Below are 17,821 nucleotides of genomic sequence, written 5' to 3'. Positions count from 1 at the left end.
CACTACGCTCACGCGTACAATGTGTCACGCAAATTGCTCCCTAAGGACTGCTAACTTTGACACAAAAATGTGTAACGTTTGCAGGTTCAAGCACAGCTCTTACAGTTTGCAGCAAAAAACATTGGTCTGAATCCTGCACTTTTAACCTCACCAATAAACCCTCAACATATGACCCTTCTGAATCAACTCTACCAGCTGCAACTGGTGAGACACTTTTATTTGCTGCATGTGTTCCTGTAATGAATGTTTAATGATGCTACAGTTAAGAATAGAGATGTTGCTTTAAATGCTTTAAAATATAATATTAGAAATTATCGGTATCAGTCTCAAAATTATCGGTACCGGTTTTAAAAAAAGAAGTAAAATGTATGACTTTTTCAAACGCCACCGTGTACACGGACGTATGGAGAAGAACAGAGCACCAATAAACCTTAAAGGCATTGTCTTTGCATGCCGGCCCAGTCACATGAATGCCACGCATACTTGGTCAACAGCCATACAGGTCACACTGATGGAGGCCGTATAAACAACTTTATCACTATTACAAATATGCGCCACACTGTGAACCCACACCAAACAAGAAGGACAAACACATTTCGGGAGAACATCCACACCGTAACACAACATATACACAACAGGACAAATACCCAGAACCCCTTGCAGCACTAACTCTTCCGGGACGCTACAATATACACCCCCCGATACCCTCTTCAACCCCAACCCCGCCCACCTCAACCTCCTCATGCTCTCTCAGGGAGAGCATGTCCCAAACTCCAAGCTGCTGTTTTGAGGCATGTCAAAAAAAAAATGCACTTTGTGAGTTCAATAATAAATATGGCAGTGCCATGTTGGCATTTTTTCCATATCTTGAGTAGATTTATTTTGGAAAACCCTGTTACGTTGTTTAATGCATCCAGCGGGGCATCACAACAAAATTAGGCAAAATAATGTGTTAATTCCACGACTGTATATATCGGTATCGGTTGATATCGGTATCGGTAATTAAGAGTTGGACCTGCGATGAGGTGGCGACTTGTCCAGGGTGTACACCGCCTTCCGCCCGATTGTAGCTGAGATAAGCACCAGCGCCACCCGCGACCTCAAAGGGATCAAGCGGTAAAAAATGGATGGATGGATTGTTAAGAGTTGGACAATATTGGATATCGGCAAAAAAGCCATTATCGGACATCTCTCGTTAAGAACTTATAAAAAAATACTCTACAGCAGGGGTGCCCATTACGTCGATCGCGATCGACTGGTCGATCTCGGAGGGTGTGTCAGTCGATCTCAAGCCAGGCATTAAAAAATATACATAAAAATGAGCAATCATCAATCATACCAAGACTTCACTTTCGTCAGTTGTTTGACATTCTCGGCACCCGAGGATCTTGTGAAATGACGCTGGCTGCTGCGAGCTCATATTTAAGAAAAAAATCACTAACAGGGCGGACGCAGAGAAACACATTTTATTTCTAGAGACTCCGTACCTACTGTCAAAACTCTAAAGACCGACTGCACAGTTCCTGTCTTCACCATAAAAGACCTGTTTCATCCTGCCTGTGCTAACAAAATAAGAGTCTCAGAAAGCTAGCGTGCACAAGCTAGCAAGCTACGGAGTTTGATGCCAATGTATTTCTCCCCCGCCCTCAGCGACCGCTTTCTCACTTGCTTGCCCACCCGCACACTCACTGACGTCACTCACCTGCTGCCGGACATTAAAGGGCCACACACATATGCTACTCTCATAACAAAGTGTTTAAAAACGAGTATGCAAGTTGGACAAATGAGATGCCAAATCCAACCACTTTCATGTGGTATTGGACAGAAAGGAGGACTTTTTTTTCCTCCATTTGAAAATGTGCGCGTTATCAGCACCACTGTCTAATTCCAATCAATGCAAGTCATCAGAATCAGGTAATACACCAACTTATATTCTTGTCTTCATGAAAGAAAGGAATCTATGTGTGTTAAACATGCTTGTATTATCATTAATCACCATTAACTTGTTAACAAAAATGTCTCTTTCATAAATAAATAAATATAAATTATAAATAGGAATGAGGTAGATCTCCTCGACTTGGTCAATTGAAAAGTAGCTCACCTGCAGAAAAAGTGTGAGCGCCCCTGCTCTACAGTATATATTGACGTTCCAACTGTGCATATGCCTCACTTACAGGCTTACCAGCGTTTACAAATTCAGCAGCAGATGTTACAGGCGCAGCGCAACGTTTCTGGACCCATTCGACAACAAGAGCAGCAAGTAAGTTCTCACTTTTCACACCTCATTCCTCATGTTTTCGCACAAAAAAGACTGTTCACAAAATCCAGATGGTTTTGTTGTTGGATCCAGGACAATAAGAAGCTTTTCTGCCCTCTTGTCATTCCAGGTTGCACGTACAATCAATAACATGCAGCAGCAGATCCAACAGCACCAGCGTCAGCTGGCCCAGGCTCTCCTAATGAAGCAACAGCAACCTTCCCACTCCCACTCAGGCCTACATCCGGGCGGGACCAAATCCAGCATGGATTCCTTTCCAGGCCACCCCCAGGCTCTGGGCCACCCTGACCTGCAGACCAAAGAGCCGCAGTCTTCTACCAACCCTTACAGCCCCTATTCTCTCTGTGAGTGGAATCTGACCCGGTGTGGGATATCGCGTCGTCATTGTCGAGCTAGTGCGGTGAAACTGTTGTCATTCTCTTCAGCCGGACTGAACACAAACATGAATGTAAACTGCATGGAGGTGGGTCTGTCTATGAAGGAACCACCCCAGCCCCAATCGCGCCTGTCACAGTGGACGCACCCCAATCCCAGGGAAAGCCTCTCTGGGAGCTCTTCTCCCTTGGAACCCAATTTGAGCAAGCACAGTGAGGAAGAATCAAGAATGAGAAGCACTCAAGTTGTATACATTTCTCGTCAAAGTTACATCGAAACATATCGTTTCCATCTTTAGGTACCAACCTCGGCCCCCCTGGTAAGCCTCCTCAGCTGGATGACTCTTACAGCCCCTATAGCCTGATGTCCAGCTCTGAGTCTCCTTCCAGCCCCCTCGTTCCCCCAGACAGCTGGGGGCAGGGGAAGAGTAGCAGCGACAAGATGGCCAACGGGACCAACATCAACTGGCCACCAGGTACACTTTTTCTCAGGTGTTCTCTTCCTCATCTGCTCAGTTCCAATGTTACTGTTATAAACTAACATTTGCAATCTTTGGCAGAATTTTGTCCCGGCGTGCCCTGGAAGGGTCTCCAGAATATCGACCCGGAGACGGACCCCAATATGACACCGGGTAGTGTCCCGAGTGGGCCAACAATCAACACAAACATCCAAGATGTCAACCGCTACCTGCTGCGAGACAGGAGTGCAGGTCAGATCAATGTTTAGTGAAATATTACTCGTTGTCCATGAGGCTGCCAGCAGGGAGTCCTTCTCTTACTCTTTTGTTGTCCATTTTCCTGCATACAACTGCTTCTGCAATTATTATTTATTCTCTGTAAATTTTGTTCTGTCTTCAATCTTATTATTTCCACTGCAATTTTCTTTTATTCCATTTTCTCTCTGCTATTTTCCCCTATTTGTTCTTCTCTTATTTGTTTGTGCGCTGCCATCGGCTCAGGCTCTTCTCCCACTTCATCTCAGAACGAGGCTCTGCCTCCCTCTTCTGATTGGTCAGTCAGTGCCTACACTAGCTCATTCAGTCTGTCGTCCCCGGAGACAGATGATACAGGTACATGGTTCCCCAATAACCTTCCCTCTCCCTCCCCGTATTGTGGTGGATAAACAAGTGCAAACCAACACTATTCTTTCCTTCCCTTGACTGTACCTTGAGCACACCTGAGAGCACGCTTGTCCCGCCCTCCAAGCCATTTTACCTCATTAATTAGGACTCACTAGAGTTTCAGTCCTGCCAAGTTTCCTCTCCTGCAGTGTACCTCCACAAACACCCCCTTCCACACACTCCGCGATGTTGGTGACCCCCCCTCCCCTCCCCTTCTATACCTTTTGCATGGGAAAACGGATGGGTTTTAGTTTTACTGTTTAACCGACTGATCTGTTGTTACCATATAAAGAGGATCAAGTAAGTTTTTATTAGAAAATACATTTAAAATATCCAAGCTCTATTCTGGGACTTTTCTCATTCTATAAGGGGAAATGCAATATTTTGGGAATTTTGTCTATCATTCATAATCCTCATGAGACAGGAGCACATTATTTTTCTTCCATCCATCCATCATCTTCCGCTTATCCGAGGTAGGGTCGCGGGGGCAACAGCCTAAGCAGGGAAACCCAGACTTCCCTTTCCCCAGCCACTTCATCTAGCTCTTCCCGGGGGATCCCGAGGCGTTCCCAGGCCAGCCGGGAGACATAGTCTTCCCAACGTGTCCTGGGTCTTCCCCGTGGCCTCCTACCGGTTGGACGTGCCCTAAACACCTCCCTAGGGAGGCGTTCGGGTGGCATCCTGACCAGATGCCCGAACCACCTCATCTGGCTCCTCTCCATGTGAAGGAGCAGCGGCTTTACTTTGAGTTCCTCCCGGATGGCAGAGCTTCTCACCCTATCTCTAAGGGAGAGCCCCGCCACACGGCGGAGGAAACTCATTTGGGCCGCTTGTACCCGTGATCTTATCCTTTCGGTCATGACCCAAAGCTCATGACCATAGGTGAGGATGGGAACGTAGATCGACCGGTAAATTGAGAGCTTTGCCTTCCGGCTCAGCTCCTTCTTCACCACAACGGATCGGTACAGCGTCCGCATTACTGAAGACGCCGCACCGATCCGCCTGTCGATCTCACGATCCACTCTTCCCTCACTCGTGAACAAGACTCCTAGGTACTTGAACTCCTCCACTTGGGGCAGGGTCTCCTTATTTTTCTTCATGAATTATAATTTGTAAATAAACTCTAGAACAGGGGTCACCAACCTTTTTGAAACCAAGAGCTACTTCTTAGGTACTGATTAATGCAAAGGGCTACCAGTTTGATACACACTTAAATAAATTGGCAGAAATAGCCAATTTGCTTAATTTACCTTTGATAAATAAATAAATAAATGGGTTGTACTTGTATAGCGCTTTTCTACCTTCAAGGTACTCAAAGCGCTTTGACACTACTTCCACATTTACCCATTCACACACTGATGGAGGGAGCTGCCATGCAAGGCGCCAACCAGCACCCATCAGGAGCAAGGGTGAAGTGTCTTGCTCAGGACACAACGGACGTGACGAGGTTGGTACTAGGTGGGGATTGAACCAGGGACCCTCAGGTTGCGCACGGCCACTCTCCCACTGCGCCACGCCGTCCCTAAATCTATACATATAAAAAAAAAAAAGGGTATTTCTGTCTGTCATTCCGTTGTACATTTTTTTTCCTTTTACGGGAGGTTTTTTTGTAGAGAATAAATGATGAAAAAAACACTTAATTGAACGGTTTAAAAGAGGAGAAAACAGGAAAAAAATGAAAATTAAATTTTGAAACATAGTTTATCTTCAATTTCGACTCATTACAAGTCAAAATTCAACCGAAAAAAATGAAGAGAAAAACTAGCTAATTCGAATCTTTTTGAAAACATTTAAAAAAGAATTTATGGAACATCATTAGTAGTTTTTCCTGATTAAGATACATTTTTAGAATTTTGATGACATGTTTTAAATAGGTTAAAATCCAATCTGCACTTTGGATCAAGCTATATTTCTAACAAAGACGAATCATTATTTCTTCTAGATTTTCCAGAACAAAAATTTTAAAAGAAATTCAAAAGACTTTGAAATAAGATTTACATTTCATTCTACAGATTTTTGAGATTTGCCAGAATATTTTTTTTAATTTTAATCATAAGTTTGAAGAAATTTTTCACAAATATTCTTTGTCGAAAAAACAGAAGATATATTGAAGAATTTGATTAAAATGTATTTATTATTCTTTACAATAAAAAAAAATACCTGAACATTGATTTAAATCAGGAAAGAAGAGGAAGGAATTTAAAAGGTAAAAAGGTATGTGTGTTTAAAAATCCTAAAATCATTTTTACGGCTGTCTTTCTGAAAGTTATAAGAAGCAAAGTAAAAAAAATAAATAAATGTATTTAAACAATTGAAGACCAAGTCTTTAAAATATTTACTTGGATTTTCAAATTCTATTTGAGCTTTGTCTCTCTTAGAATTAAAAACGTCGAGCAAAGTGAGACCAGCTTGCTTGTAAATAAATACAATTTAAAAAATAGAGGCAGCTCACTGGTAAGTGCTGCTATTTGAGCTATTTTTAGAACAGGCCAGCAGGCTACTCATCTGGTCCTTGCCAGCTACCTGGTGCCCACGGGCACCGCGTTGGTGACCCCTGCTCTAGAAAGAGTCAGCTGACAAAGGATGTACTAGGATTCCACCTATAAAGCGCTCTAAAAATACCCATTAACATTTTATATAGACACTGTAAGTATATACGCAGTGTTGGCGCTAGGAATTTTCTAAATGGGGTCCCAGGGTACATTTTTGGGGTCCCACTTTTGTGTAAGCGTTTTGAAAACCAATGATAAATGTATGCATTGTCCTGTTATATCTCACATTCTATATTGTCTTTTGGAAAAAGGTTGTCATAAATGTTACTTAATTCATGGAAAATATACAAAAGAAAACACATTTTTATGCATATGTAAATGTATTCAGTTATAAACATTCCTTCTTGGCTTTAAACTTAACCGCTGCCAGTATTTTCTTAAATATATTTTCACTTAATATCCATTCATCCCTTTTCTACCGCTTGTCCTTCAGCTGCATTGGGGTATTTTTATTTCATAAGTTGCAGGTGTATTTATTTCAGTATAAAAGTGTAAAACGTTTTTTGCTGCGGTCATGAAATGATGATAATGGTGCATATGACAAATTTAATTGAATATTCTCACCTGTGTGTAGATCATCAGTCCTTTTAAAAATCACCACATCTACACTTTCATGGCAAATAATGCCAACACACTTAGAATTTTGCAAGTAAGTTTCAATGTCATTTAATAGAGTGGCACTCAATGCCTCCATCTCTGGCTTCATGATGGCCGTAGGATGTGTGTTGCCCTTTAAGAATGACAAAATGTAAGTGAGTGGGCAAGTTAGGGGAGGGAGCGCTAGCATGTTCAGGAGTTTTAATAATTAAAAAAGTTAAAGTACCAATGATCCAAAGACATGCACCTGGGGATAGGTTGATTGGCAACACTAAATTGGCCCTAGTGTGTGAATGTGAGTGTGAATGTTGTCTGTCTATCTGTGTTGGCCCTGCGATGAGGTGGCGACTTGTCCAGAGTGTACCCCGCCTTCCGCCCGATTGTAGATGAGATAGGCGCCAGCGCCCCCCGCGACCCCGAAAGGGAATAAGCTGTAGAAAATGGATGGAAGTACCAATGATTGTCACACACACACACACACAGTAGGTGTGGCGAAATTATTCTCTGTATTTGCCCCCTTCACCCTTGATCACCCCCTGGGAGGTGAGAGGAGCAGTGAGCAGCAACGGTGGCAGCGCCCGGGAATCAATTTTGGTTATTTAGTCCCCAATTCCAACCCTTGATGCTGAGTGCCAAGCAGGGAGGTAATGGCTCCCATTTTTATAGTCTTTGGTATGACTCGGCCGGGGTTTGAACTCACAACTTACAGATCTCAGGGCGGACACTCTAACCACTAGGCCAGTGGTTCTCAAATGGGGGTACGCGTACCCCTGGGGGGTACTTGAAGGTATGCCAAGGGGTACGTGAGATTTTTCAAAAATATTCTTAAAATAGCAGCAATTCCAAAATCCTTTATGAATATATTTATTGAATAATACTTCGACAAAATATGAATGTAAGTTCATAAACTGTGAAAAAAAAAATGCAACAATGCAATATTCAGTGTTGACAGCTAGATTTTTCTGTGGACATGTTCCATCAATATTGATGTTAAAGATTTCTTTTTTTGTGAAGAAATGTTTAGAATTAAGTTGATGAATCCAGATGGATCTCTATTACAATTCCCAAAGAGGACACTTTAAGTTGATGATTACTTCTATGTGTAGAAATCTTTATTTATAATTGAATTACTTGGTTTTTTTTTAACAAGTTTTTAGTTATTTTTATATCTTTTTTTTCCAAATAGTTCAAGAAAGACCACAACAAATGAGCAATATTTTGCACTGTTATACAATTTAATAAAACTGATGACATAGTGCTGTATTTTACTTCTTTATCTCTTTTTTTCAACCAAAAATGCTTGTGGGGCGGTTTAGCTCAGTTGGTAGAGTGGCCGTGCCAGCAACTTGATGGTTGCAGGTTCAATTCCCGCTTCTGCCAACCTAGTCACTGCCGTTGTGTCCTTGGGCAAGACACTTTACCCACCTGCTTCCAGTGCCACCCACACTGGTTTGATTGTAACTTAGATATTGGGTTTCACTATGTAAAGTGCTTTGAGTCACTAGAGAAAAAGCGCTATATAAATATAATTCACTTCACTTCACTTCACTTCACTGCTCTCATTAGGGGGTACTTGAATTAAAAAAATGTTGACAGGGGGTACATCACTGAAAAAAGGTTGAGAACCACTGCACTAGGCCACTGAGAAGGTGTAATACTGTTTAATAATGTATAACAGCATGGTAGATGTCCACTTGGCTTTGTGGAAAACATAAATAAAGTGCTGTGGCAAATTGATGGCCTCGTCATTCCGACCAAAGAGTGGAATTGTAGGGACCCAAGATGGAGGGTGTTTCTTGGTGCCTGCTGAGGCTGGATCTTTGAAAAGCAGTGATTTCAGGCTTTCCGCGGCACGTTAAAAGTCATTAAATCGATTTTGCCACAATTAAGGCCTTAAATGGCATTAGAAATAATAATAATAATAGTAATAATAATGTAAAGATTTGTAACACACTTTAAATTGTTAAAATCTCAAAGTGCTACAAAGTATAAAAAAAATAAAAAATAAATAGAAAGTTAGAATATATAGAAATTAAAATAAAATAAAAATGAAAACATGACATCCATCCATTTTCTACCACTTATTCCCTTTGGGGTTACGGGGGGCGCTGGTGCCTATCTCAGCTACAATCGGGCGGAAGGCGGAGTACACCATGGACAAGTCGCCACCTCATCGCAGGGCCAACACAGATAGACAGACAACATTCACACTCTAGGGCCAATTTAGTGTTGCCAATCAACCTATCCCCAGGTGCATGTCTTTGGAAGTGGGAGGAAGCCGGAGTACCCGGAGGGAACCCACGCAGTCACGGGGAGAACATGCAAACTCCACACAGAAAGATCCCGAGCCCGGGATTGAACCCAGGACTATTCAGGACCTTCGTATTGTGAGGCAGACGCACTAACCCCACTTCCACCGTGCTGCCCTGAAAACATGACACGTATTAGATAAAACAGAAACACAGATAAAAATAGAAATAAAAGCATGAAAGCACTGGATAAAACAGATAGGCTAGCAGTGTATTTAAAAACAAGAAGGCAGAGAAATTAGATAAAAGCTGTGCTAAAAAAAAGGTGGGTTTTTAGTCCTTTCTTAAAACGGTCGACCGACTGTGGACCTCTGAGATGGACGGGGAAGAGCGTTCCAGAGTTCGGGTGCGGTCGTGCAGAAAGTCCGGCAGCCTATTGATTGTAAGTTTGTCCTGATGGGTTCGAGGAGGTTTGTGTTTGAGGAGCGAAGGTTGCGGGTAGGAGGTTGAGGGGAAACTAGGTCTTGAGGTAGGAGGTGGCGTTGCCGTAAAGCAGGGGTCACCAACGCGGCGCCCGCGGGCACCAGGTAGCCCGCAAGGACCAGATGAGTAGCCCGCTAGCCTGTTCTGAATTAGCTCAAATAGCAGCACTTACCAGTGAGCTGCCTCTATTTTTTAAATTGTATTTACTACTAGCAAGCTGGTCTCGCTTTGCTCGACATTTTTAATTCTAAGAGAGACAAAACTCAAACAGAATTTGAAAATCCAAGAAAACATTTAAAGACTTGGTCTTCACTTGTTTAAATGTTTTTTTTTTTTTTTTTACTTTGCTTCTTATAACTTTCAGAAAAACTATTTTTGAGAAAAAATACCACCTTAAAAATGATTTTAGGATTTTTAAACACATATACCTTTTTACCTTTTAAATTCCTTCCTCTTCTTTCCTGACAATTTAAATCAATGTTGAAGTATCCATCCATCCATTTTCTACCGCTTATTCCCTTTTGGGGTCGCGGGGGGGGCGCTGGCGCCTATCTCAGCTACAATTGGGCGGAAGGCGGGGTACACCCTGGACAAGTCAATGTTGAAGCCACTCTACCAACCGGTATAGCTCGGTTGGTAGAGTGGCCGTGCCAGCAACTTGAGGGTTGCAGGTTCGATTCCCGCTTCCGCCATCCTAGTCACTGCCGTTGTGTCCTTGGGCAAGACACTTTACCCACCTGCTCCCAGTGCCACCCACACTGGTTTAAATGTAACTTAGATATTGGGTTTCACTATGTAAAGCGCTTTGAGTCACTAGAGAAAAGCGCTATATAAATATAATTCACAATTCTCAATTCACAAGTAAATGTATTTATTTTATTGTAAGGAATAATAAATACATTTTGATTTAATTCTTCAATTTAGCTTCTGTTTTTTCTACTAAGAATATTTGTGAAATATTATGATTCAAATTAAAAAAATATATTCTAGCAAATCTAGAAAATCTGTAGAATCAAATTTAAATCTTATTTCAAAGTCTTTTGAATTTCTTTTAAAATTTTTGTTCTGGAAAATCTAGGAGAAATGTGGATTTGTCTTTGTTAGAAATATAGCTCGGTCCAATTTGTTATATATTCTAACAAAGTGCAGATTGGATTTTAACCAATTCAAAACATGTCATCAAAATTCTAAAATTAATCTTAATCAGTAAAAATTACTAATGATGTTCCATAAATTATTTTTTTTATTTTTTCAAAAAGATTCGAATTAGCTGTTTTTTCTCTTCATTTTTTTGGGTTGAAATTTGAATTTTGATGAGTCGAAATTGAAATGTTACAAAATTAAATTTTCATTCTGTTCGTGGGTTCTCCTCTTTTAAACCGTTCAATTAAGTGTTTTTTTTTCATCATTTATTCTCTACAAAAAACCTTCCGTAAAAGGAAAAAAAATGTACAACGGAATGACAGACAAATACCCATTTTTTTATATGTATAGATTTACCTATTTAAAGGTAATTTGAGCAAATTGGCTATTTCTGGCAATTTATTTAAGTGTGAATCAAACTGGTGGCCCTTCGCATTAATCAGTACCCAAGAGTAGTTCTTGGTTTCAAAAAGGTTGGTGACCCCTACCGTAAAGCATTATATACGATGTGCGGAGAAATAAAAACACGTAATACAATTGTAGGACTGAGCCGATACTCCATACTTCAATCCATCAAATGATAAATTAAAATTAATTTAGGAAGGTTGCCGTCATCGAAAGGTTCCTATGTCTGTGTCTGTGTTTGGATCTGGCTTTCAAAATGGATACATGCTGTCTGAAAGAAACAAAAGCGCTGCATCCATAGCTGACACTCCGCTGGACAGCAAAATAAAACCGCAACGCCATTCTTTGGTCACCGTGGACGTGGAGTTCTTAACTGTGACATCATGTCATTTTCATGAGGAAGCTCAGCTTGTTTCATACACGACTCATTTATTTCAGTCTTCTCTGGTTCATCACACATGAGGTAACTTTGCCAACATTAGCAGCACTCGTGATGCAGGCACCTCACGTGACCTACAGGGGCTTAAGATGGACAACCAAGGACATTTTTACAACGGACCACAACTCTTATTCACTGACACTCCCACAGTAAATGATTAATGGTTCCTTCAGCTGCCGGACTCTTTATACATCATTTGCTGTTTACTGCACCAATTTCAAACAACAGAGGGTGTAAAATGAAATCTATTCAATATGTTCAGGAGTCCACCCGAACGCCTCCCAAGGGAGGTGTTTAGGGCACGTCCAACCGGTAGGAGGCCACGGGGAAGACCCAGGACACGTTGGGAAGACTATGTCTCCCGGCTGGCCTGGGAACGCCTCGGGATCCCCCGGGAAGAGCTAGACGAAGTGGCTGGGGAGAGGGAAGTCTGGGCTTCCCTGCTTAGGCTGTTGCCCCCGCGACCCGACCTCGGATAAGCGGAAGATGATGGATGGATGGATGGATGTTCATTTGATTCAGTTTATTTTAATGCAGCTAATTGGGATTTTTTCCAAATATCATTCAATGACATGGAGGGGTGTGGGAAAAAATCGATTCGAATTTGAATCGCGATTCTCACGTTGTGCGATTCAGAAGAGATTCTCATTTTTTTAAAATGTAATTTTATTTTTTTTAATCAATTTTTTTTTTTTATTGTTATTATTTTTTTTATCAATCCAACAAAACAGTACACAGCGATACCATAGCAATGCAATCCATCCATCCATCCATCTTCTTCCGCTTATCCGAGGTCGGGTCGCGGGGGCAACAACCTAAGCAGGGAAACCCAGACTTCCCTCTCCCCAGCCACTTCGTCTAGCTCTTCCCGGGGGATCCCGAGGCGTTCCCAGGCCAGCCGGGAGACATAGTCTTCCCAACGTGTCCTGGGTCTTCCCCGTGGCCTCCTACCGGTTGGACGTGCCCTAAACACCTCCCTAGGGAGGAGTTCGGGTGGCATCCTGACCAGATGCCCGAACCACCTCATCTGGCTCCTCTCCATGTGGAGGAGCAGCGGCTTTACTTTGAGTTCCTCCCGGATGGCAGAGCTTCTCACCCTATCTCTAAGGGAGAGCCAGGAAACTCATTTGGGCCGCTTGTACCCGTGATCTTATCCTTTCAGTCATGACCCAAAGCTCATGACCATAGGTGAGGATGGGAACGTAGATCGACCGGTAAATTGAGAGCTTTGCCTTCCGGCTCAGCTCCTTCTTCACCACAACGGATCGGTACAACGTCCGCATTACTGAAGACGCCGCACCGATCCGCCTGTCGATCTCACGATCCACTCTTCCCTCACTCGTGAACAAGACTCCTAGGTACTTGAACTCCTCCACTTGGGGCAGGGTCTCCTCCCCAACCCGGAGATGGCATTCCACCCTTTTCCAGGCAATGCAATCCAATTCCAAAACCAAACCTGACCCAGCAACACTCAGGGGCGGCATAGCTCGGTTGGTAGAGTGGCGGTATCAGCAACTTGAGGGTTGCAGGTTCGATTCCCGCTTCCGCCATCCTAGTCACTGCCGTTGTGTCCTTGGGCAAGACACTTTACCCACCTGCTCCCAGTCCCACCCATACTGGTTTAAATGTAACTTAGATATTGGGTTTCACTATGTAAAGCGCTTTGAGTCACTGGAGAAAAGCGCTATATAAATATAATTCACTTCACTTCAGAACTGCAATAAACAGAGCAATTGAGAGGAGACACAAACATGACACAAAACAAACCAAACGTAGTGAAACAAAAATGATTATCAACAACAGTATCAATATTAGTTGTAATTTCAGCATAGCAGTGATTAAAAATCCCTCACTGACATTATCATTAGACATTTATAAAAAATAATAAAAAAAAGAACAATAGTGTCACAGTGTATCTCATAAGCTTGACAACACACTGTGTCCAATGTTTTCACAAAGATAAAATAAGTCATATTTTTGCTTCATTTAATAGTTAGAACACATTTATATTATTGCAATCAGTTGATAAAACATTGTCCTTTACAATTATAAAAGCTTTTTACAAAAATCTACTACTCTGCTAGCATGTCAGCAGACTGGGGTAGATCCTGCTGAAATCCTATGTATTGAATGAATACAGAATCCTTTTGAATCGGAAAAATATCGTTTTTGAATCGATAATCGCGTTGAATCGAAAAAAATCGATATATAATCGAATCGCGACCCCAAGAATCGATATTGAATCGAATCGTGGGACACCCAAAGATTCGCAGCCCTAATGACATGTGTTTTTTTTTTTTTTTTTTTAAATCAATCATCCATTTCAAACAACCTAGGAGTCTTGTTCACGAGTGAGGGAAGAGTGGATCGTGAGATCGACAGGCGGATCGGTGCGGCGTCTTCAGTAATGCGGACGTTGTACCGATCCGTTGTGGTGAAGAAGGAGCTGAGCCGGAAGGCAAAGCTCTCAATTTACCGGTCGATCTACGTTCCCATCCTCACTTATGGTCATGAGCTTTGGGTCATGACCGAAAGGATAAGATCACGGGTACAAGCGGCCGAAATGAGTTTCCAGGTCTCTCCCTTAGAGATAGGGTGAGAAGCTCTGCCATCCGGGAGGAGCTCAACGTAAAGCCGCTGCTCCTCCACATCGAGAGGAGCCAGATGAGGTGGTTCGGGCATCTGGTCAGGATGCCACCCGAACGCCTCCCTAGGGAGGTGTTTAGGGCACGTCCAACCGGTAGGAGGCCACGGGGAAGACCCAGGACACGTTGGGAAGACTATGTCTCCCGGCTGGCCTGGGAACGCCTCGGGATCCCCCGGGAAGAGCTAGACGAAGTGGCTGGGGAGAGGGAAGTCTGGGCTTCCCTGCTTAGGCTGCTGCCCCCGCGACCCGACCTCGGATAAGCGGAAGATGATGGATGGATGGATGGATCCATTTCAAACACATACATCATTTGCATTCCTTATTTATTATCGCATAAAACTATTTAACTATTTTTTTAATTGTATCCTGATTAAAAAAACGTATCTTTTAGTTTGTGGATATTATAAGTTGTAATTTCAGAAAAGGTGCATTTTTACAGCATGGTTTAAAGAGAGAGCATGGTTTTAATGGTCATGAGCTTTGGGTCATGACCGAAAGGATAAGATCACGGGTACAAGCGGCCGAAATGAGTTTCCTCCCTTAGAGATAGGGTGAGAAGCTCTGCCATCCGGGAGGAACTCAAAGTAAAGCCGTTGCTCGTCCGCATTATGTGGAGCCAGATGAGGTGGTTCGGGCATCTGGTCAGGATGCCACCTAACCAGTAGGAGGCCACGGGGAAGACCCAGGACACGTTGGGAAGACTATGTCTCCCGGCCGGCTTGGGAACGCCTCGGTATCCCCCGGAGAAGCTGGATGAAGTGGCTGGGGAGAGGAAAGTCTAAGCTTTTCTGCTTAGGCTGCTGCCCCCGCAACCCGACCTCGGATAAGCCGAAGAAAATGGATGCATGGCTGGGTTTAAAGAGATACAAATTTTAAAAAATACTTCTAATTCTGATTGTATTACATTGATCAACTAAATCAGAATTGGATGTTTATTCAGAAGACTAAAGTTTATTCATATTGATTGACGGTACAGTGTGATTATTGACGGACGCAACCTTTTAATTGGCTATTGTCTACTGTCGATACACAAAGTCAGATGACTGAATGCTACTACAGAAAAATACATTCTCAGATGAAACAGTCTTGCAAGCCAATTATAATTCACTATACAGTAAGACAGGGGTGCCCACACTTTTTCTGCAGGCGAGCTACTTTTCAATTGACCAACTCGAGGGGATCTACCTCATTTATATATATCATTTATATTTATTTATTTATGAAAGAGACATTTTTGTAAAAAAGTTAAATGTGTTTAATGATAATACAAGCATGTGTAACACATATAGATGTCTTTCTTTCACGAAGACAAGAATATAAGTTGGTGTATTACCTGATCCTGATGACTTGCATTGATTGGAATCAGACAGTAATGATGATAACGCCCACATTTTCAAATGGAGGAGAAAAAAAGTTGTCCTTTCTGTACAATACCACATGAAAGTGGTTGGTTTTTGGCATCTAATTCATCCAGCTTCCATACACTTTACAAGAAAAACATTGGCGGCAAATTCCGTAGCTTGCTTGATTGACATTCACGGCACCCGAGGGTCTTGTGAGATGACGCTGGCTGCTGCCAGTTCATTATTATGAAAAAATGACAGAGGAAGGCGAGAAACACTTTTTATTTCAACAGACTTTCGCGCCGTCCCTTCCGTCAAAACTCTAAAGGCCGACTGCACATTTCCTATCTTCACAATAAAAGCCCTGCTTCATGCCGCCTGCGCTAACAAAATAAGAGTCTCGGAAAGCTGGCGTACACAAGTGATGTGCACGCCAGCTTTCTGAGGGATCGCTTGTGCACGCCAGTTTTCCGAGACTCTGTATTTAGTTAGCGCAGGCAGCATGAAGCAGGGCTTTTATTGTGAAGATAGGAAATGTGCAGTCGGCCTTTAGAGTTTTGACGGAAGGTACGGCGCGAGAGTCTGTTGAAATAAAAAGTGTTTCTCGCCTTCCTCTCGGTCATATTTTCATAATAATGATCTTGCAGCAGCCAGCGTCATCTCACAAGACCCTCCGGTACCGTGAATGTCATTTAAGTGACGTCTTGGTGAAGATTGATGATCACTCATTTTTAGGTCAATTTTTTTTTAAAAGCCTGACTGGAGATCGACTGACACACCCCCCGCGGTCGACTGGTAGCTCGCGATCGACGTAATGGGCACCCCTGCAGTAAGAGTTAATACAAATGATTTAACTCTTCATTGTGTGTAAAGACAATCGTAAGCATTTGAATGTATATTATAACCACATGCGGTTGTACATTGGCATAACAGTTTTTAAGTGGAATTAACAAGCAATCAATTAGATTTGCTGATCATGTAGCAGCATTGCTAAGTGCTAAACAAGAAATACAAACTACGAACGTTGTAAAACACACACTTACTGTACAATGTCTGCTCTCACTGGGTTGCCAACTGATGGGGTGTTCATGTCTTTCCTGTTTAAAGGAAGAATTAATCATTATCCTCACGCAGGTTCGCCATCTCCCGGTCGAAGTGGAAAAACAGAGTTGACCAACTTTTTGGTTAATTGCAAAAACTTCTACTATACCAGGGTTAGGGAACCTATGGCTCTAGAGCCAGATGTGGCTCTTTTGATGACTGCATCTGGCTCTCAGATCAATCTTAGCTGACATTGCTTAACACGATAAGTAATTAATAATTCCGTTGGTAATCACTGCGTTAAAAATAACGTTCAAATGATAAAACATTCTCATGCATTTTAATCCAACCATCCGTTTTCTAACACACCTGTTCAAGATGTCGCATTAATGTTAAGAAGTATTATATTTATTATTGGTTAACTTTTAGAATAACAATGTTATTAAAAAGAATAAGAGACCTATTATATCAGGGGTAGGGAACCTATGGCTCGCGAGCCAGATGTGGCTCTTTTGATGGATGCATCTGGCTCTCGGATAAATCTTAGCTGACGTTGCTTAATATGATAAGTAATGAATAATTCCACTTGTAATCACAGTGTTAAAAATAATTTTCAAAATATAAAACATTCTCATGCATTTTTAATCCATCCATCTGTTTTCTACCGCACCCGTTCAAGAATTTGCGTTAATGGTAAGAAGTAATTTATTTATTCTTGGTTAGTGTGGGGCTTGCCCTCCTGGGGTTTGTCAGACCACCAAGCACCGACATGAGAGCCTGTTTCAGGGTTACAATATTGTTTTATTTTTCAATAAGTCTCTCAGTTGATTTCCAGCAATTGTATTTTTCTCTTTCGTTTTCGCTCGCGCTCTGGCTCCAGCCCCAACCCCGTCTCTCCTCCTGGCTGCTGCTTATAACAGAGCGACAGGTGATTAGATAACAATAGATAGATAGATAGATAGATAGATAGATAGATAGTACTTTATTGATTCCTTCAGGAGAGTTCCTTCAGGAAAATTAAAATTCCAGCAGCAGTGTACAGAGTTGAGATCAATTTAAAGAAAAAAGTAAAAAGTAAATAATGGGGGTTTAAATGGAAACAAAATAGAGAAATATTACAAAAAGAATAAAAACAATGGGAATAACTAT

At 42.1% G+C, this 17,821-nt stretch overlaps 1 protein-coding gene across 5 annotated transcripts in view; it reads left to right on the top strand.

Moving 5' to 3' along the window:
• Positions 1–17,821, top strand: part of tnrc6c1 (trinucleotide repeat containing adaptor 6C1) — a 121,331-nt gene that overhangs the window by 83,782 nt on the left and 19,728 nt on the right. For 2 of the 5 annotated variants that reach the window (XM_061885034.1, XM_061885036.1), the window contains 7 exons: positions 85–204; positions 2,177–2,260; positions 2,388–2,622; positions 2,704–2,865; positions 2,952–3,128; positions 3,213–3,362; positions 3,612–3,722. In XM_061885034.1, coding sequence (XP_061741018.1) covers positions 85–204; positions 2,177–2,260; positions 2,388–2,622; positions 2,704–2,865; positions 2,952–3,128; positions 3,213–3,362; positions 3,612–3,722 — 1,039 coding nt within the window. Of the gene's footprint in view, positions 1–84; positions 205–2,176; positions 2,261–2,387; positions 2,623–2,703; positions 2,866–2,951; positions 3,129–3,212; positions 3,363–3,611; positions 3,723–17,821 lie in introns of those variants that run through there. The other 3 variants (XR_009803916.1, XR_009803915.1, XM_061885035.1) reach the window with 3 other exon arrangements.

The sequence above is a fragment of the Nerophis ophidion genome, linkage group LG23 (assembly GCF_033978795.1).
Source record: "Nerophis ophidion isolate RoL-2023_Sa linkage group LG23, RoL_Noph_v1.0, whole genome shotgun sequence".
NCBI classification, from domain to species: domain Eukaryota; kingdom Metazoa; phylum Chordata; class Actinopteri; order Syngnathiformes; family Syngnathidae; genus Nerophis; species Nerophis ophidion.
This window is presented reverse-complemented; position numbering and strand designations above follow the sequence as displayed.